The 22,208-nt window shown below is 40.8% G+C and overlaps 1 protein-coding gene across 7 annotated transcripts in view; it reads right to left on the reverse strand.

The window, feature by feature from the left end:
• The window catches only part of shroom3 (shroom family member 3), a 158,312-nt gene that overhangs the window by 43,783 nt on the left and 92,321 nt on the right, over nucleotides 1-22,208 (reverse strand). For 6 of the 7 annotated variants that reach the window (XM_084383206.1, XM_084383207.1, XM_084383205.1 and 3 more), the window contains 9 exons: nucleotides 6,182-6,385; nucleotides 5,459-5,784; nucleotides 5,123-5,372; nucleotides 4,627-4,682; nucleotides 3,802-4,252; nucleotides 3,177-3,413; nucleotides 2,005-2,446; nucleotides 1,663-1,799; nucleotides 1,383-1,532 (listed from right to left, as the gene is read on the reverse strand). In XM_084383206.1, coding sequence (XP_084239332.1) covers nucleotides 1,383-1,532; nucleotides 1,663-1,799; nucleotides 2,005-2,446; nucleotides 3,177-3,413; nucleotides 3,802-4,252; nucleotides 4,627-4,682; nucleotides 5,123-5,372; nucleotides 5,459-5,784; nucleotides 6,182-6,385 — 2,253 coding nt within the window. The remainder of the gene's footprint in view (nucleotides 1-1,382; nucleotides 1,533-1,662; nucleotides 1,800-2,004; nucleotides 2,447-3,176; nucleotides 3,414-3,801; nucleotides 4,253-4,626; nucleotides 4,683-5,122; nucleotides 5,373-5,458; nucleotides 5,785-6,181; nucleotides 6,386-22,208) is intronic. The other variant, XM_084383208.1, reaches the window with a different exon arrangement.

The raw sequence follows: 22,208 nt of genomic DNA on the forward strand, positions 1-22,208 counted from the left end.
GTGATTTCGGTGCCCAGCCATGTCTCCTTAGCAACAGCTAGTGTATGTGTGTGGGTGTGTGTATGTTTGTGTGTGGGTGTGTATGTCTGTCCATATGTCTGTGTATGTGTGTGAGTGTGTATGTAAATGTGTATCTGTGTGTATGTTTGTGGGGGTGGGAGGTTTGTGGTCTTCATGGTGTTTTGTATTGTTTTGTTCTGTTTTGTTCTGTTTTGTTTTTAACCTCTGTGAGGCACTTTGTGTTACCGTACAGTATGAAAAGTGCCATATAAATAAAGTTGATTGATTGATTGAAACAAAAAATCCCTCAAGGGATTAATGTAAAGAACAATTAATGAACTTTTGCCATCTGGCTTTGTTCCATGCTATCTTCTTGTAGACTTCTTGTAAACAAAAAAAACCAATCCCTTTGGGATTAAGAGAAAAACTTCCCTTTCACATTTATCTTAAGGTGTGTCCATTAAACAAAAATGAATGAATAAAGTGCAGAAATTTAACTTTTTGTAAAATAAATAAAGCTTGAAAAAATATAATTTGTATCTTTGAGACAAAAATCAACAGTTGCAAACATAAGTTATTTGCATGCTAAACAATAAAATAACCCATGAAGGAGGTAGAGGTGCGTAATGTCAGTCGGTCAGTCATTACATTTGTTATTCACATTTGCAAGTTTTTTGCAAGGAACACGAGCTGGTCTACAGCATCTGGCTTGAGGGATGCCCGGTGGCATGTTACAACGCCCCCTCCTACACTAAAGAGCCTCTCCGGCGGGGAACTTGTCGCAGGGATTGAGACCATCGGGACCATGTCTGTTGCGATGTGAAACGCGACTGTATCCGTAATATTTTTCCACCTCCTTTCAGTCTTATCATATGGTACACCCGTGAAAATGAAGCTGGCAGAGTAACTTGCTTTGGAGTGGGTGGTGGTGTAGCCGCATCCACATTCCCTTGTGCGGTCTGCTCTGCAACACACTGCTGACATTACGACGGGTGGTTTTTTTTGGTGGTGTTGAAATAAATTTGTCGTGCTGCTTTTAACTGCCACTGACTTAAGACAGATTTTACAACGCGGAGTACTTTGCCCTTCATCCCAAGCGTCGAAGCCGAACCACTTCCAAACAACGGCCTTGCTCTTCTTTTTGGCAACTAAATCCAACGCCGACATGTTTGTTTACAATGTGAAGAGCGCGATGGGAGGACAGAGGTGGAAGTCACTACGGCAACCCAGCACAGCCCAGACACATGAACAGGGGCTATACCGTAATTACCCTAGTTAAAGTGAAAAATCGATTTCACGAGTTTCACGTTTTTAACATCGTCCTAACTAAATAATCGCGATTACGATTTAAAATCGATTGATCGAACAGGCCTAACTCTGACCTGTTGAAGGATGTGTCCTGCATGGAGCCCAGCATCTTTTGAATGTCCTGTCTCCGGGGGAAGTCTTTGTCGCTGTCACCCTCCCTGGGTTCTTCCAGCTGGAAGCTGCTACGGCTCCTCTGGAGGGCTGAACTGGGATCAGCTGTGGTCCTGTACACCACACAGAAATTTAACAGCCTTTTAATGTCCAGTAAATGTGATTCAGTTTGACTCTAGTCAATCTTAAAGGTATGCCATGGATTTTGCGATACATGGAGCAAATACTGTACTGTATGTTTACCTGTATTTCATGTTTTCGCTGCTGCTTCCTCCTCTGAAGCTCAGAGTCCTGTGGGCTTTGGTCCCATTGGTGCTTCTCTCCAGCATGTTTCTGAGGTCATCTGCTCCACAGGCAGTGCTGCAGCCTTTCTCAGTTGTCTGATTCAAAATCAGAAAACATAAAGCATTGAATTTAGAAAACAAAATTTAGGAGGTAAGTTTGGAAAGAGTCAAAATATGCATACAACTGAATTTCTGTTTTAAATGGTACTTTTAATACAAAACTGTGACTGACGCTCATTGTGTGCTTTGAAATCTTTCTCTGTTTAATCATCAAAAGGAAACAGGTGAAGTTTTGAGGTACCTTAAGATGGGTGGCTTTGCTTTGTGCATTGGTGGTGCTGTGACTGCGCTGCTTTCCAGCGCATTCACGATGCTCAAAACGACTGACCTTCTCCAGGACAGAGAGGCTGCGGGATGGTCCCTGGCTACCATCGCCAAAGCTGCTGTTGCCATGGCTACTGGTAGAGACAACACTGTCGGGGCTGGTGCATCGCTGGACCTTGGCAAGGGCGATCTCCAGACGGGTCAGTGGGTGTTCTCTGTCTTTGTCTAGCTCTCTCTTGTCACAATGCTGGTACTGCAGAGCTGCTGAGTCACTGAGGTGATGGGGAGAGGTCTTGGAGGTGGATGTGGGAAGGGCCTGATGCTGAGGGTACTCAGCTAAGTTGGTAGGTGGCACCTGTCCCTGAGGGAGCCTGGAGGACACAACTGCCTCTGAAAGAATGCTGGTCTGATCCATTGATCTTAAGGCATGGAAGGAGGAGGAGAAATGGGGGACAGGAAGTGAGAAAAAACGAGAGAAAAAAGACATCACTGACTTCCAGCCATTGGATGAACTAACCAACTATTCACTGTTAGGAAGCTTCTTTATTAGATGGGATATGCGTAATTTGACAACATATGAGTTTGTGTTGTTTGGGTTCGACTGTTGCCAAGCCCAGTGGCATGATGTTAATGTTAAACCAACATTCTCTCCAATTTGATTAGTTATCAGTTAACAGCTAAGTTTAATGAGGCAGTTGACTCCTGTGTGCCAGATTTGTGCAACAAGCAGGCCATACCATGGTCACATGTCAGCCAAGAGAAAACAGAATAAATCAGAACTGGCCCAAGTCTGAGCCAGATCAAGCCCACCAGAATAGAAATGAACTGTGCCAAACAAATGCTGCTATGATCATAACAGGCTGACAACAGCCCAAGCTCTTCAAGTAAGGGTTAAGACTTTTTTCAGCGACTTATTTTTCAGAGCTGACAGAAATCCTTCAACTGGAAACCTCCCAAATCCTACTGAGCAGGCCACAAAGTCACTTCAACAGACCTTTTGATGGCAAACACACTCAATTTACACACTCAAATTTACTGTCATTAACAAGCTGCTTGTTGCATATCCAAGGAAGCTCATAAAGTGGCACAAACAGAGGCTAGAAATTCTAAATGTTGTAGAGACATAACAGTCATCCCTCCATACCGTACCTTCTCCTGTCTCCCCTGGACTGAACAGCTATGCAGGGGTCCCTCCACTCTTGTGAGGATAGGGGCCTGAGTCCAGGGTTCAACTGGCTTTCATCAATATGGGATCCTTGGAAGCTCTGACTGTGATGTCCATGGTGGTTTTGGGGCTTTTGGGCCCCTGTCTGACCCTCTGATCCCCCTCCAGCAGCTTTCTGGCGAGGTCTGTAGAGACCAAAGTTAGACCCTTCCTGTTGAGGCCTGTTAAAAGTAGAAGCCTGAGTTAGCAATAAGGGCCAATTTGAAAAATTCTTAAGGTCTCATAGCACAAAATGAAAGCAATACCTGAACTAGATATGCAATATCAGCCCAACATCCCAACCTGATAGATATAGGGCATCAGGAATGAAAATGAGCATCAGACAAAACAACTGCTCATTTAATCATGTGTCTTTGTCATAGTGTCGGGCAACCTGATGACTGAGCATCTGGGACGCCCGTCAACATCTCGACAAATAGACGAGCATAAAGTTGTGCGGTTTTGAGAACACGCTCCAACTTACTATGGCTGCAACCTTTTTACAGCTTCTTGGTAGTAATGTTGACACTCAAAACACTGTGGTTGGTTGAAATATCAGATTAAAATCACCTGTCTGTCTCATGTGATTGAGTCCTCAGCTGTGCAGGGGCAGATGTTGAAGAAGTGTTATTTTGGTATCCGTTTTCTATAGCTGACATTCGTCTATCCCTCTGCCCTTCTGCGACTCCGTCCTCTCTTGTTCTGATGCCCTGCACCCCCTGGTGCTGCTGTCGGATACTCTCGTTGGCCAGGGCGGGGTAAACTCCAGAGGAGCCTGGCATGGGGCTGGTGCTGGGTATCTGTGCATAGTGGGGTTCAGGCTGGGGGACAGGGTACTTGCCTGTGGGTAGAATGAACCGGCCTGACTGGTGGGCTGGGCCTACAGGTCTGGAGGAAGGTGTAGTAGGAGTCGGAGGCTGGGGAAAGCCTCCACCCTGCCGGGGCTTTGTGGTGGGGCTGCTCTCTGGACTCTTCTCTATCACTGTGTGGAGCTGACCCTCAGCACTGTATGAGGCCTTAGCTGGAACAGTAAGGATACAAGCATTTGTAAGATGCAGAGGATGACGCTAGCAGAGGTTGTTCTAAATGTCCTCACAACTGCCTTGTCACAGTTTTCCAAACTAATTAATTGAAAAAAATAAATAAAATCAGAAAAGCAAAAGCTAGTGCTTTTTAGATTTTATTTTCTAATCACCATCAAAAGGATCTTTAGTGAGAAACATGTATTAAACGTGTGTTGTAAAAAAAAAAAGTGGTGTCCTACTTTTCCACTATTGATATATTTTGGGCCTTTTTTGCTACCTTTTTAATTGATGGAGGTGAATTAAATTGTCCACTTGGATCCTGTTATCTCCCTAAAATTAGTAAAATCTTGGATATATGATTAAAATATACCTGCACCCGATGCCACAGAGCCACTGGAGTGCTGCCAAGTACCTTTCTGCAGAGACCTGAGTAAAAAACATTAGATTAGATAAAATTAGATTAGTGACAAGTGACATTTCATTTTCCAAAAGTAAGCAGGATCTTTGCAGTCCTCCTTTCTACCATGTATGTTACAATCGGGTTTTCTTCACTAATATTCTACATACAACAGGTATCGGCCTCCATACCTTGTTATCAGATACACAGTTAATTTCTTAGCTTTTAAGGACAATATATGCTGCACACATCAAAAAAAGAGAACAAAATAATTGTAAAGTAGTTATTACCCATTTATCTAAAAAGTCTACTTGTCTTCAAGTTTATAGGAAGGTAAATCACATCTTGAAACACAAGCTAGAATGAAGTGAAGACTTGTGCTTTTGATTGTACTATCCTCATCACCATTAACATTATCTATTTTTGGATCAGAATAAACATTCACCCTGATCTGAAAGATCCTACTCACCTTAGTGACCGGGCATGCTCCAGACTGGACCAGGAGTTTGGTCTGTCATGGTTCCTGATGGCTGCATAGCTGTCGCTGCGCCTTGGTGGAGCTGGTGCCCCCTTCAAGTTCTCGTAGGAGCTGCGGCTGGCTGCCGGGCCCCATATTGAACCCACACTGTGTCTGTTTGAAGTTGGCATGCCACCGCTGCTGCCACTACTACTACTGCTGGTGCTGCTGCTGCCACGGTAACAGACTCCGCCCGCTGAAACTGGAACCAATAGTACAAAGTAAAACAATAATGTAATTAAATCAAAATTACTTGAATTAAAACCATTCTTGAAACAGAAACTTTACCTTGCAGATCTCGGCTTTGGCCCAGCCTAGCCCCTCCCCCACTTCTAGAATCACTATTGCGCAGAAACGCGGTGGAGGTGGAGCTCAGCTCATGCTCTTGAGATAGGCCCTGCTGGCCATCGTAAACCATCCGAACATAACGTATGTCAGCCTGCTGCATCTCTCCACTTCCTCCTCCTCTCTGAGAGACGGTCTCCAGCGAATAGGAGCGCTCTGGGCTGAAGGAGGGAGTAGAGGCAAGGTACTCTGGGATGCTGGAGCTGGTGGAGAAGGAGGAGTAGGCAGAGTCTCGTTTGCTGTGGAGGTGGTCGATGCTGTTGGAGGACCTGGAATACGCCAAGATATTCAATTTGAGATCATGGCATTGAGATATTTACACATGTGGAAGATACACCTGACTATGATACTTTCAAAAACACGACACAGTTCATAATGGGCTAAAAACTGGCAACCCTATTATGAGGAAAGGTCTGTCCAGATGCTGAGCAGCAGCTGCTGGTCAACAGCTTCAGCTAACTGCCGCTTTAACCACAATGTATCCTTTTAACATCTTACTTTCCTACATCTGTTCAGTAAACAAAATACAACATGTAAATCGGACAATTTTGGGGTTGTTGGCGTTTTTGATGAAGCAGTCTTTGGGCTTAGCAACTGTAGGTTAGACACATCCTGAACTAGGTCATTCACACAGTTTTTACAGCTGAGGTGTCTGTTTGTATGGACCTGGCAGAAGATAGCTGGTGGCAGGAGGAGTAGGTGGTGTGAGGTCCGCTGTGGGAGTGGTGGTGCTGAGCTCTGGAGTGAAGCTGGGAGGACAGAGGAGGGTCCAGGCTCTCCATGCTGCCCCTAGAACTGTACTGGTCTGGACTCTTCCTCAGGTAGGTACCGCCAGAGTCAAACCCACCGGACAGGTCGGTGGTCGAGGCACTGAAGGAGAAAGAATTAAAATCTGGGACACTCATTCATGCTTTGACAATGGAAATCATCACAGATTTAAATGAAAGTTGGATGTGCTTTGAGCTTACAAAACTAACGTTAGCGTGCTAACATGCACACTATGCCAATGCTAACATGCTGACTTTAAGGTAACATTTGCTAGCCTATTTGTGTGTTTTTAAACTATCACTCTGACTGTACTCTGACAGAAACTAGACCATTTGCAAATTCAGAGCGCTGTTGAAATATAATGTTCAGTTATTAAGAACACCACGCTCTCGGAACAGCAGAGTATCAAGAGCAGTCGGTGGTCCGTGTTTAAATGACAATCCTAACTGAATGTAGTAGTTGTGGACTGATGAGTGAATTAACTGAAATAATTAAACATACATTAGCAGAAAGAGTGTGCAGTTAAAATGTAAAGTTAGCTAGTTACTGCTAACTAGTAGCCTGTGTTTATTAAAACTTATTTTCATGGCATATTGATATCTCATATAACATATCTCATCATCTCTCACATTGTCATCCTCCTCACTGTCAACAAATTCTTGCGCACAAGATGCTACATTTTATTAGGTACATATCGATTGGAAAGTTTGCTTTCATCCATTTTCTAACAGTTGACCGTTTGTTAATTCATACAGAAAGAGCACGCTCTACTACTAGTGTTGTAGTACTCAAGTACTCGAGGTCTTGGTCTCAAGACTGGTCTCAAGACCATTTTTTGAGGTTCTTGGTCTTGTCTTGGAATCAAGGGCATTTTTACTCAGTCTTGTCTTGGTCTCAGACTGGGCGGACTGGGGTTTTTTGAACGAGACCGGTCAAGACCACCACTGATAGGCTTTTTGTCCATACCTTACTGATAAGAGTGAAAAAGGACCCTCTCAAAAACAGCTAATAACTTCAAATCATTGGTAGTGTAAAGATTTCCCCCAGCTGCAGCTGCTACCTGCCCAGTGTCAGTGTGAGAGTGACTGACACGCCCCCCTACACACAGAGTATGGAGACGACAGGTGGTACTGACTCTTTACTTTTTTCATTCTTTCTCTCTGAAATGAAAGGTTTATTGTGACTTGTCAGGTCAATTCAGTTTTGATAATATGATGAACTTTTTCAAGAAGTGAAACACGACAAGTTTGCTAAGATTTGAGATTTGTTTCATTCATTGTGCTGCTTTGAAAACAACAGAGCAAAGATTGTTTTTGTTGTCGCATTTATTTAAAAGCAAACTTAAATAAAAAGAAAACTCACATTTTGATGTTTTGTTATGATTTTCCTTTGATATATATGGTCTTGGTCTTGTCTCGGTCTCGACCTCCAAATGTCTTGGCCTTGTCTCTGCCTCGGTACTCTCTGGTCTTGGTAATGTCTTGATCTTGGTTGGTGCGGTCTTGACTACAACACTATCTACTACTTTAAACAGCCACGCTCTCATTTAGTGTAGACCGTCAGATTGGATTTACATACACACCCTATATTCAGTGTGTTAGGACGTTAACACTTCCTTATTAGCACTTAACACAAAGTAGCAGAGCCTGGTGGGGATATCATTATTTTTGTTGCCATTTGGTAAAAAAACAAAGTATTGGAGGAATTTAAATCTTCATATTGTTGGATGAAAAGTCACTGGATCACCAAAATAATTACAATTGTTTCTCCACATGGAAAAAGTCAGACTGTGGGAGATCATGAAATTTGAATGTAATGTTACCAATAAAGAAGAGTGTTTTCTGTTCTCCCACAGGCTGCATCATCTTATAAACTTTTTTGCTGTCAAAACCTTAATTAGGAAGGTCGTGAAATACACGCCCCTCCTACAGTGAATCTCTTAATACAATGTCTCATAAATTTCATCATTCATCAGATTACTCTCCTGCCTGTATTATTAAGTCTGACAGTGCACACGGTTTGGAATGGCAGGACATTAAACTGGGACTCGCATTTAAAACCTATTTGTCAACATGCTGTACGTAAAGTGTTTTCCTGGATATAAGAGGGAGTGTTGTGGAGCGATTGTTGTTGTGGTTGGATGAGGTCTTTCTTCTTCTTTTCTAGAAATTATTAATATAGACTAATCTTCAACAAATGAAAGCTGGCTCATTCACAGTGTTTCGTAGTCTATTAGGATGACTAAATTATTTTTGCGCATTAGAGACGATAATTAAATGATTAATTTTTTACAGTGCTTTTAAGAAGGCAGAAGAGGTGCACTTTACTATATCTTACTTTGTATTTAACCCTTTGCAGCTGCAGCCTTGACTGAATCTTAATAAAAAATCTTAGTGACGGAGACCTTATAAGAGCCAGGTGTGACCTGCTCAGGTCCCTTTGTTCGTTTGTGTGGGTCAATCCTGCCACACCAGTAAGTTTGTTTGAACTTATTCTGCCAATTTTCTCCTGATTGTCACAAGGCCAGCGCCATGACAGTTTGTGTTGCATGTTTGTCTGTTTTGTTTTGTCACTCTACCTGTTTGTATGTCTATGTCTCCTTCCCCCTCCCCCTTGCTCTCTGTCACCTCTCCTGGACCTGCCTGCCTCCCACTCCACACCTGCCCTGCTGCTGCAATCAAGCCATCTGGTTCCCATCAGCTCATCACCCAGTCTGCACTTCAGTCCTGCCTCAACCGTCAGTCTCTGCCGGATCGTCACTCAGTCCACACGGTTTGTCGTGGTCGCGTTCTAGCCGAGCCAAGCCTCAGAATTTCTGCTTGAAAGTTTTTTGTCCTTATTCTAACTGCTGCTTTTCCCTGCTGCAGTTCCTGCCCCGCCTGCCTGCCTGCCCGCCCAACAGCCCGTCCTCTAGACCTCCAGTCTGCCTGCCACCCCAGCCATCACCTCCAGCCCCCCTGCCGCTGTCTTCCCCCTGGACCCACTCTCCAGCCCATCGCTCCCCCTTTCCCTCACCTCCCAACTTCTAATAAACATCTTAATACTGCCAGTTGGTGTCTGTATCTGGGATCCTAGCAAAGGCGTGACACTGATATATTATTGTTATATTCTTTAAGTTATATTTACATGCATCCAATATTTAAAATGAGTATCTGCCTTCCTACCAGACCGAGATAAATTATTTGGAATTGTTTAGAGGTAGTTAACCTCTACGAACCTGTGTGAAGTTTAAACATGCAAGTATAGCATACTATGTATATCTAGATTTAAAATCACTGTGTATTATGTTATCCTGTATTTACCTTGTGTTTTCTATTAACAGAGTTGAAGTGAAGGCTTGAAAGCGTCCTTAACTGTAGTGGATGCATTAATAATGTAAGCTAACTTTCTTCTCATGCACTTTTTATATTACTTTGTTATGGCATGTATGGCAATATATTGATTTATGTTAATTGTACAGAAAATTATCCATCCATCTGATCAACCATTCAAATGGTTCAATGGCTCTTGGATCCTTGTGTTTAAATGTGCAAACCAGTGAAACATTCTATGGTCCAGTCATCCCCCTAAACAGACTTGGGCATCAAGTGTCCAGTCTTTTTCACTTGACATCAAACTGAAAAATATTCAAGTCCAACTTGTGGCCTGTTGTTTATTCAGACATGAGACTAGTGTGTTGAATTGCGACCAGAACATTTAGGTACCCCAGTGTAAGCCTGAAGGGGGTTTTATTTGTTAGAACTGTTGGTTGTAAAGTTTTTGCTGAATCTGCTGTGACCTCTCTCCAGATACCTGAAACTGAAACACACTGAAATGTGTGTGTGCCCGTGTGTTTACGTCATAGTTTGACCCACCAAGTCCTTCAACCGAACACAATGCAATTACTGCTGTGGAAAAGAGAACAGCCTCTGTCTGTGTCTGTCTGTATTTCGCTCTGTGTCAGTAACTTTTCTCAGTCTAACTTTTGTTCCATTGTCCATCTCCTTCAGCCAGCTCTGTTTGACTTTCTGTCTGTATCATCTGTTTCTTAATTCCAGTTCTATTCAACAGAAATGTTACGAAAAACTTCATTCAGATCCATACTTTACTAATAGGACACAACCAGATCGTGTGTGTGTGTGTGTGTGGGGAGGGGGGCTGTTGTCACGGGAAACCCAGAGGTGAGGGGGGAAGGGCATCAAGAAAGTCAAAAGTCAGTCCACCCAACACACACAGCCACGTCAGAGGCTTTTATTCACCGTTCAGTGATGTAAGTTCCTCTGATGACATAAATCTGCTGACCAGCAGCTCTGCTTTACATAGAACATAACAAGAACAACACTTAAATAAGGCCGTTATCTATTTGGGATGACAAAATGCTCACTATCTCACTCCAGATACTTAATCTGCAAACACCTATTATAGTGTGATATTTTATGATCATGTCTGCAGCCCAACCACACAGCAGGAGGGAAACAATAAATTAAAACAATAATAATAATTTCCAGGGACCGTACTAACGATCCGGCACATGATGATGACCGCTCATCAAGCGGAAAAAGCACAGGGATCCCCTCTCCTCCTGCAGTAACTTGCACACTCTCATCGTGAGCAGAGATGATGTCTCTTGGCCTCTCGCTTGAAATCAGACCACTTTTTTTTTTAAACTCCTGCAAAGTTCCTTGCTCTGAACTCACGGCATTCACCGCTTCTGTCCCTTTCTGACATTCCAATTGCTTCATTTTGTTGCTAAAGCCAGAACCTAAGCCCCCAAATAATACTCTATTTTGTCTGTCAGTTTGAACAATCATCTCTTCAAATTCACAGTCCGTAAAATTTGCTTCCTCTTCGTTAATGACTTCTTTGCTTCTGACATTCCTCAACACTTAACTCAATTATGTCCTGCTATATGCAAACCAGGTAATTGGGGGCATGTTTAGAGCCATTTATAGTAATTTGTAGGGCTGGTCGTGCATGTGCATTAAATTTCATTATAATTGCGATTTATGAGGAAAAGACACATGGGGTTCTATAAATCTGATGAAAAGACTGTGTATGCATGTTTCCTGTTTTGTATGTACACAGATTTCTACAACTGAATATAAACAGAGTTTTATACATTTGACCCCTGGAGTTCGGGATTAGGGGCAGAGCAAGTCCAGGGGGCAACCAGTTTACAGCAGCAAAGGGTGGAAGCCTTCTGGAGGCCTGGCAGGAGGCCGGCAGCTCAGACTCCTGGGAGGCATTAATTAGTGGGCTGTGCCCCGCAAAGCCCACTATTGTTATTCCCCGGCCTCTTTTTTATTATTATTCTGCCCAAATTTCGGTTCGTAACTCGCCCCGCAGCTTTGAGCGCACACAAACAAAAATATATCAAAACGTGCGCCTCGATCGGACTCGGTATGCTATTACTTTTCTCTCTAGAATATTAATTTTTTGCGTCGTAAGATTTCCCATAAGAATGAATGGGACAAGGAAAAAAAAAATCGCAAATCTTCGCCGTTTTTCAAACATCTCCTGCTCTGGCCTACTTTCACCTAGAAACACCAAAACGTAGGCACGGGTCTTGTCTATCTGAGTTGTATTTGAACTTTTTTCGTACGATGTTTAGTTTTTGACCTCTGACCCCTTAACGACGGTGAGTGATTTTGGAAAAATTCAGGATTTATAATGGGTGTGTATTGCGGAATGTTCGTGCAGAGCCAACTGACAGAGTGGGGGGAGACTCAGAAAAAACTCTGTCATTTTGTCTTTCCACGACGACCCCAGCCACAAACTAGAAAAATTGTATTTCCTGCGAAAATACAGTGTGAATGCTGATTGCTGAAGTGATTTCGCAAAATCTGCTGAATGTGCTGGAAAACACTTGCCTAATCCACAAAACATGCATAAAACTATGAGAATGAATAGTCAAGAATTTGCAGGAAAAGCTGATTTTTTTCAGAAGCTGAAAAGGCAGAAAGGCTGAAAAGTACAAGGTTGAAAAAGCTTAAAAAGCTGAACATTTTGATAGTTGAACGGTTTCTATAGCTGAACATGAAGCTGAATATTTGAGAGCTTAAAAAGTTGAAAAGCTGAAAAGTACAAGGTTGAAAGAGCTTAAAAAGCTTAAGATTTTGATAGTTGAATGGCTTCTATAGCTGAACATAAAGCTGAATATTTGAAAAAGCTGAAAAAGTTGAAAAGCTGAAAGTAATAGGCTGAAAGAGCTTAAAAAGCTGAACAGTTTGACAGCCAAACAGTTTCTGTAGCTGCACAGATGCTGGAGCAGTAGCAGAACCAAAGTTGAAAATGTCCCCATAAGAATGAATGGGAAAACACCTCCCAAACACCTGCAGGTTTAGAAAAAAGTGTAATGGTTATGGCCAAAATATGTATACAGTGAGTAACAGGAGACATTGCTGAACCATGTGATGTGTTTTTTATTTCTGTAGAGTGAAAAATGAGGGCACAAGAGCGAGAGACAAAACCGGTACCGTCTGCTCCACTCCAGAGATTTAGGCTCAAAGTTAACACTGCGGCTTATGGGGGAGTTGCTGGAGTGCTTGTCACTCTAGGGCTTCCACAGCCAAAAGTTTAAGTCGCACATCTGAAATAAGAACATCATATGAAAGCCAACAAGATGTCCTACATTTCTATGTATATATTGTCTATGTGAAGTAAAAGATGTGGGACCCAAATCAAGCTGAAGAGAGTTTTTTCTAAAGTTTTTGCAGCTGCTCTCCACTCTAGCGATGATGTCACCCACTCTAGCTCACGCAATACACACCCATTATAAACCCAGAAGAGGAGCTAAAAATCCTTCAAACTAAAACTGTGATAATTTCAAAACCGTAAAAGATTTTCAAAAACTAAACACATGCCTAATAGTTCAAGGTCTTGTGACTATTTTAAAGTTGGAACGGTGTATCTAGCTCAAAGTATGAGGGAGCAGAAGAGGTTGAAAGTCCATGAGTTTTGAGGAGGATTTGAAGATTTTCCCATTTGTTTCCATGTTAAATTTTTTTTTGAAAAAGCTGAATATTTGAAAAAGTTGAAAAGCTAAAAAGCTGAAAAGTATAAGGCTGAAAGAGCTTAAAAAGCTGAACATTTTGATAGTTGAACGGTTTCTATAGCTGAATGTTTGCTGAAGTAGTAGCAGAATGAAATTTGAAAAAATCCCCATAAGGATGAATGGGAAAAAAAATTGGTTTTAGTTTTGAAAAAGCTGAATATTTGAAAAAGTTGAAAAGCTAAAAAGCTGAAAAGTATAAGGCTGAAAGAGCATAAAAAGCTGAACATTTTGATAGTTGAACGGTTTCTATAGCTGAACGTATGCTGAAGTAGTAGCAGGGCGAAATTTGAGAAATTCCCCATAAGGATGAATGGGGAAAATTTTGCAGAAAAAGCTGAATATTTCCAAAAGTATAAAAGATAGAAATACCAAAAATACAAGCAAGAATGTCCTTAATGAGCTGCACATTTTGATAGTTGGATGGTTTCTGTAGCTCAAAATTTGAAGGAGCTGAAGAGAGCTGAAAAACGTACGGAAGCAGGAATAATAATAATAACTAGAAAAATTGTATTTCCTGCGAAAATACAGTGTGAATGCTGACGGCTGAAGTGATTTTGCAAAATCTGCTGAATGTACTGCTGGAAATGCATAAAACTATAAAAATGAATGGTCAAGAATTTGCAGGAAAAGCTGATTTTTTAAAGAGCTGAAGAGGCAGAAAAGCTGAATATTGAGTAACTGTTCAACTGAAAGTTGAAAGGTTGAAAGAGCTTAAAAAGCTGAACATGTTGATAGTTGAATGGTTTCTATAGCAGAACATAAAGCTGAATATTTGAAAAAGCTGAAAAGTAATAGGCTGAAAGAGCTTAGAAAGTTGAACAGTTTGATAGCTGGACGGTTTCTCTAGCTGAACTTAAAGCTGAATATTTGAAAAATCTGAAAAGGTTGAAAAACTGAAAAGTACAAGGTTGAAAGAGCTTAAAAAGCTGAACATGTTGATAGTTGAACGGTTTCTATAGCTGAACATGAAGCTGAATATTTGAGAGTTGAAAAAGTTGAAAAGCTGAAAAGTAATAGGCTGAAAGAGCTTAAAAAGCTGAACATTTTGATAGTTGAACGGTTTCTATACCTGAACATAAAGCTGAATACTTGAAAAAGCTGTAGAGGCACAAAGCTGAATATTTGAGAGCTTAAAAAGTTGAAAAGCTGAAAAGTACAAGGTTGAAAGAGCTTAAAAAGCTTAATATTTTGATAGTTGAATGGTTTCTATAGCTGAACATAAAGCTGAATATTTGAAAAAGCTGAAAAAGTTGAAAAGCTGAAAAGTAATAGGCTGAAAGAGCTTAAAAAGCTGAACAGTTTGACAGCCAAACAGTTTCTGTAGCTGCACATATGCTGGAGCAGTAGCAGAATGAAATTTGAAAATGTCCCCATAAGAATGAATGGGAAAACACTTCCCAAACAGCTGCAGGTTTAGAAAAAAGTGTAATGATTATGGCCAAAATATGTATACAGTGAGTAACAGGAGACATTGCTGAACCATGTGATGTGTTTTTTATTTCTGTTGAGTGAAAAATGAGGGCACAACAGCGAGAGACAAAACCGGTACCGTCTGCTCCACTCCAGAGATTTAGGCTCCAAGTTAACATTGCGGCTTATGGGGGAGTTGCTGGAGTGCTTGTCGCTCAAGGGCTTCTACAGCCAAAAGTATAAGTCCTACATCTGAAATAAGATGATCATATGAAAGCCAACAAGATGTCCTACATTTCTATGTATATATTGTCTATGTGAAGTAAAAGCTGTGGGACCCAAATCAAGCTGAAGAGAGTTTTTTCTAAACTTTTTCCAGCTGCTCTCCACTCTAGCGATGATGTTCCGCACTCTAGCTCACGCAATACACACCCATTATAAACCCAGAACACGAGCTAAAAATCATTAAAACTAAAACTGTGATAATTTCAAAACCGTAAAATATTTTCAAAAACTGAAAAACAAGGTCAATAGTTCAAGGTCTTGTGAATAGTTTAAAGTTGGAATGGTGTCTCTAGCTCAAAGTATGAGGGAGCAGAAGAGGTTGAAAGTGGATGAGTTTTGAGGAGGATTTGAGGATTTTCCCATTTGTTTCAATGTTAAATTTTTTTTTTAAAAAGCTGAATATTTGAAAAAGTTGAAAAGCTAAAAAGCTGAAAAGTACAAGGCTGAAAGAGCTTAAAAAGCTGAACATTTTGATAGTTGAACGGTTTCTATAGCTGAACGTATGCTGAAGTAGTAGCAGAGCGAAATTTGAAAAAATCCCCATAAGGATGAATGGGGAAAATTTGGCAGAAAAAGCTGAATATTTCCAAAAGTATGAAAGATAGAAAAATGAAAAATAGAAGCAGTAATGTCCTTAACGAGCTGAACATTTTGATAGTTGAATGGTTTCTGTAGCACAAAATTTGAAGGAGAAGTAGCGAGCTGAAAAACGTACGGAAGAAGAATAATAACTTTAATAAATTCCAGAAGAACAATAGTGTGAATGCTTTGGAGCATTCACACTAATAATAACTAGAAAAATTGTATTTCCTGCGAAAATACAGTGTGAATGCTGATTGCTGAAGTGATTTTGCAAAATCTGCTGAATGTGCTAGAAAACACTTGCCTAACGCAAGCTATAGCTGAACATAAAGCTGAATATTTTGATAGTTGAATGGTTTCTATAGCTGAACATGAAGCTGAATGTTTTGATAGTTGAACAGTTTCTCTAGCTGAACATAAAGCTGAATGTTTTGATAGTTGAACGGTTTCTATAGCTGAACATAAAGCTGAATGTTTTGATAGTTGAACGGTTTCTATAGCTGAACATAAAGCTGAATGTTTTGATAGTTGAATGGTTTCTATAGCTGAACATGAATCTGAATATTTTGATAGTTGAATGGTTTCTATAGCTGAACATAAAGCTGAATATTTTGATAGTTGAATGGTTTCTATAGCTGAACATTAAGCTGAATGTTTTGATAGTTGAATGGTTTCTATAGCTGAACATAAATCTGAATATTTTGATAGTTGAATGGTTTCTATAGCTGAACATAAAGCTGAATATTTGAAAAAGCTGAAAAGGTTGAAAAGGCTGAAAAGGTTGAAAAGCTGAAAGTAATAGGCTGAAAGAGCTTAAAAAGCTGAACAGTTTGACAGCCAAACAGTTTCTGTAGCTGCACATATGCTGGAGCAGTAGCAGAACCAAAGTTGAAAATGTCCCCATAAGAATGAATGGGAAAACACCTCCCAAACACCTGCAGGTTTAGAAAAAAGTGCAATGGTTATGGCCAAAATATGTATACAGTGAGTAACAGGAGACATTGCTGAACCATGTGATGTGTTTTTTATTTCTGTAGAGTGAAAAATGAGGGCACAAGAGCGAGAGACAAAACCGGTACCGTCTGCTCCACTCCAGAAATTTAGGCTCAAAATTAACATTGCGCCTTATGGGGGAGTTGCTGGAGTGCTTGTCGCTCGAGGGCTTCTACAGCCAAAAGTTTAAGTCCTACATCTGAAATAAGAACATCATCTGAAAGCCAACAAGATTTCCTACATTTCTATGTATATATTGTCTATGTGAAGTAAAAGCTGTGGGACCCAAATCAAGCTGAAGAGAGTTTTTTCTCAAGTTTTTCCAGCTGCTCTCCACTCTAGCGATGATGTTCCGCACTCTAGCTCACGCAATACACACCCATTATAAACCCAGAAGAGGAGCTAAAAATCCTTCAAACTAAAACTGTGATTATTTCAAAACCGTAAAAGATTTTCAAAAACTGAAAATCAAGTTCAATAGTTCAAGGTCTTGTGGATAGTTTAAAGTTGGAATGGTGTCTCTAGCTCAAAGTATGAGGGAGAAGAAGAGGTTGAAAGTGGATGAGTTTTGAGGAGAATTTGAGGATTTTCCCATTTGTTTCCATGTTAAATTTTTTTTTTAAAAAGCTGAATATTTGAAAAAGTTGAAAAGTTAAAAAGCTGAAAAGCACAAGGCTGAAAGAGCTTAAAAAGCTGAACATTTTGATAGTTGAACAGTTTCTATAGCTGAACGTATGCTGAAGTAGTAGCAGAATGAAATTTGAAAAAAAACCCATAAGGATGAATGGGAAAAAATTTTGGTTTTAGTTTTGAAAAAGCTGAATATTTGAAAAAGTTGAAAAGTTAAAAAGCTGAAAAGCACACAGCTGAAAGAGCATAAATAGCTGAACATTTTGATAGTTGAACGGTTTCTATAGCTGAAAGTATGCTGAAGTAGTAGCAGAGCGAAATTTGAGAAATTCCCCATAAGGATGAATGGGAAAAATTTGGCAGAAAAAGCTGAATATTTCAAAAAGTATGAAAGATAGAAAAATGAAAAATGACAGCAGTAATGTCCTTAATGAGCTGAACATTTTGATAGTTGAATGGTTTCTGTAGCACAAAATTTGAAGGAGTAGAAGAGAGCCGAAAAACGTACGGAAGAAGAATAATAATAATAATAATAATAATAATAATAATAAATTCCAGAAGAACAATAGTGTGAATGCTTTGAAGCATTCACACTAATAAATTCCAGAAGAACAATAGTGTGAATGCTTTGAAGCATTCACACTAATTACACAGTCACCAAGTTGTAGCCACACTTGTCTTCTTTCTCCCAATGTGTCCACTTTATCGGTAGGATTTACGGTTTTTGATTTATCTGCCTCCAACCGACAAGAGTAGCTGTCAACTGCTCCATTTACTCCAATGTTAATCAGGAGGAGGATTTTCGAGGATTTTCCAAACTGCCCCTGTTTTTAACTCGCTCCTATGACCACATTTTAGAAGCTAGGACCACAAAAAATAATGGCTGTGTTCTTTAAGGCCTCCCTGGCTTGATGGTGAAGAAAATTTTCCGATATCATGTTTGGTTTTGAAGATATAGCACTAGTTTGAGGTCTAGATTTGAGGCAGAAGTCACTCTCAAATCAGCTGTCCCAGGTGGTTGCTGGGGCTTAACGACAACCATCACCGCGGCAACCAAGCTCAACTGGGCCTGCAGAGACACACAGACAGGCTGTGTCCAAATTCAGGGGCTGCAGCCCACGAAGTAAGCATTTGAAGGCCAATTACGTCACAATGCTGCACGAAGGCTGTCCAAATTCGAGGGCTGCTTCAAATGCAGCCCACAAATGCAGCCTAGCCTTCCCTCTGTTTGGAGGACGCATCGCTACTATCCTTCGCGGCCCGCTATATCCCAAGATCCTTTGCGCACCGCTGTTCAGTCCCAAAACAGAAGAGGAGGCAAGAGAAAATGGCGACATCAAGTGGCGAAGACATGACATTTAAATTTAAGTAATGGGTTTATACTCGGTTTTTAGTCATGTAAACATCCAACGCCAGATATGTTAAACTTCAAAACCTCCAAATTTCAACTTTCAGTTAAAATACGTGACGCTGGTGATGCTATGGTAAATATAGTTGTTATTCACCAATGGGTTAATGTTTATTTTGTAATGTTAATGATTCAATTTAGATTTGACACATTTTGTTGTTAATTTTTGTACACACAAATAAATGTACACGTTTGATAGATTTGAACCAAAACAGACTTTAAAGGATAACTACCGTTTTTTACAACCTGGACCTTATTTCTAGCAAACTATATGGTCATTTACTCACCCAGATAACTTTGGTGTCATTTGAAGTCGTTCGGACGAAATTAGATCCAGCGTAGCGCCGATATATCCATATAATGCGAGTAACGGGGCATCAACACACAGCCTCTATAACGCATTATCTGCCACGAAACTAGTTCATTTCACCAATATTTTGTTACGATATGCTAGTGCTATTCCCCTCTGAGTCCGGGCCCGTCCGTTATCAACATCCGGGGTCAAACTAGCAGTAGCAGCTACAGGTAAACAAGCTGGGCTGTCGCGGGTGCGCACGCAGCTCAGAGACGACATCTTCCAGGTCAGAGGTAGTAGGGCAACCTACAGACCCCGGATGTTGACAACAGACGAGCCCGGACTCAGAGGGGAATAGCACTAGCATATCGTAACAAAATATTGGTGAAATGAACTAGTTTCGTGGTAGATAATGCGTTATATAGAGGCTGTGTGTCGATGCCCCGTTACTCGCATTATATGGATATATCGGCGCTACACTGGATCTAATTTCGTCCGAACGACGCCGAATGACACCAAAGTTATCTGGGTGAGTACATGACCATATATTTTGCTGGAAATAAGGTCCAGATTGTAAAAAACGGTAGTTATCCTTTAATGCATCTCTTCATTCACAATCGTGATGTAACGGTAAGGGGCGGGAACATCTGGTGAGGCAACCAGGAAATACTCCGAAGGCTAGACCGTCCCATTTAACAACGGTGGATGAGGCTATCAAAGACCGGTCCGAAGGACCCGGCCCTCGTGGACCGCGAAGGCTAGGCCATTGAAGGCTGCAGCCCCTGAATTTGGACACAGCCACAGACAGACAGACAGACAGACAGACAGACAGAGACACACACACACACACACACAGACATACAGATATACAGACACACAGATGCACACGCACACACACACACACAGACAGAGAGACAGACAGACAGACATACACAGACACACACTCACACAGACAGACATACAGATAGACAGACACACGACAGACAGACACAGACACACACAGGGAGACACACACACACTCCTTATGGGGACATTTTCAAATTTCATCCTGCTACTGCTTTTGCATACGTTCAGCTACAGAAACCGTTCGGTCTGTCTGTCTGTGTATGTGTCTGTGTGTGTGTATGTCGTCTGTGTGTGTCTGTCTGTCTGTCTATCTGTCTCTGTGTGTGTGTGTGTGCGTGTGCATCTGTGTGTCTGTATATCTGTATGTCTGTGTGTCTGTCTGTCTGTCTGTCTCTTCCATAGGCCGCAGTGTTAACTTGGAGCCTAAATTTCTGGAGGGGAGCAGACGGTACCGGTTTTGTCTCTCGCTCTGGCTCCCTCATTTTTCACTCTACAGAGATAAAAAAGACATCACATGGTTCAGCAATGTCTCCTGTTACTCAATGTCTGCATGTTTTAGCAATAACCATTACACTTTTTTCTCAAACTGCAGGAGTTTGGGAGGTGTTTTCCCATTCATCCTTATGGGGACATTTTCAAATTTCATCCTGCTACTGCTTCAGCATACATTCAGCTATAGAAACCGTTCAACTATCAAAATTTTCAGCTTTTCAACCTAGATATAATATAATATAATGTAGATCTAAAAGTTCTCAACGTACGTGGGGTTCGAATTTGCACAGAGCACAGCCCACTCTCGCGATTTCCCAACGGGAAATTGTCTAGTTGATTAATTGATCCTCAGAAAGATAGAAGTACATGCCAGGGTCAAGGGCAGAGATTGAATATTTGTGTTCAGTAATCAATAATGAAGGCTTAATTTGTTTATTTTAACTTTACAACTAGGATCCATTAAACCACATACTGAAAATCATTATGTAGAAATGTAAAAGTCTGTGGTCACAAACTGACATTGGTAACCACATTTTGACACCTCAGAATGAAATCACACCACGCAGACATACAAAGGTCACATCATGTAACAAACAGATCGTAGCTCTTCATATTGACTTGTCTCCATACCTCTGTCACCTAAATAAATTTCTGCCCCAGGAACATGAAAAACATTGTTGGAGTGTTGCACAAACACTGTGAAAGTTCAGTGAAAGTTTAAATTAAGCAAAAATAAGCTGGTTTGTACAGTATGACAGTAACCATGATTGGTTGAGACACTGGCAAAGTCTTTTAATCAACACAGCATTTAAGTTGTGTCATTTTGTCATTATATCATTATGAGAAATCACAACTGTCCATCAATTCCTCAGGAAACTCTGATGCTGTAATTTACTTGTTTGTCCTCATTTCTAAGGCAGTACAGGTGTGTTTTTGTCCCCTGGCGAGGAGACATTAAAAACAGCTGAAAACGGAATCATTTAAACACATCAATAATCATGGAAAATGTTATTATTACTATAATAATTAGAAGTCAAGAAGAGTGAAATTCATATTAGTTTTGACCTGGGAGCTGAGACAAGAGTGTCAAGAGTGAAGACTGGCGTCTGTCAGAGAAAAGACATGAGACGTTGGAACATGCTTCTCTGAAAACATGAACTTTGACCCTGTGAGCAACTGACTGATAGTGGAGTGCAGTAAACCAACAATCCAGACATCAAAGTGTCTCTTCAGACAGTTCTGGAGGACCACACAGACAAATTCACATGATCCTGAGCACAATCATAAAAGACATAAAAGACATCATTGTGTATCTAATCTTGTGTTATTACATTTATGACCACAGTGTTATTGTCTTCTCATCTCCAACTACAAGCGCCCAGCAATTCAACACGGAAGTAGTCAGGTTATAAATCACTCTGCTAGTCACAAGCTTCTCACGTGATTACTGTCTTTTATGGGTGGACAGCTGAGATCTTAAAGTAATAAAATCTGCTAAAGATTTGCATTTCATATTTATCGTATCTGTCCATACAGGCATACACATGATGAACTGTGCAAAGTTCAATAAATAAAATACAAGAGTTTATTATTATTGAGTCCAGCTGCCAAGAGTGTATGGGCAATTAGATGCAAATATTCAGGAGGTCCAGGGAGACAACAAAGCCATGTGGCACAGGTTGCCATAGCAATGCACAAAAAACATATGTATATGTACAGTAAAGCAATCCCAAAGCTGTGAACTGTATGTCTGGATACCAAGAAAGAAGTCAGATTGAATGTAAGCTTATGAGAAAATGACCCTACTTCTCAATTGATTTATTACTACAGTAAACAGTTTCCTTATAAGTTTATGGAGTCAGTCACTAGTTTCAAGTCTTCTTCAACACAGCATGATGCTCATTTATTAAACTATGGTCCCATTTAGAGTAAAATATACGATAAAGCAGGG

This window comes from Pagrus pagrus, assembly GCF_965226575.1.
Source record: "Pagrus pagrus genome assembly, chromosome: 19".
In the NCBI taxonomy this organism is placed as follows: domain Eukaryota; kingdom Metazoa; phylum Chordata; class Actinopteri; order Spariformes; family Sparidae; genus Pagrus; species Pagrus pagrus.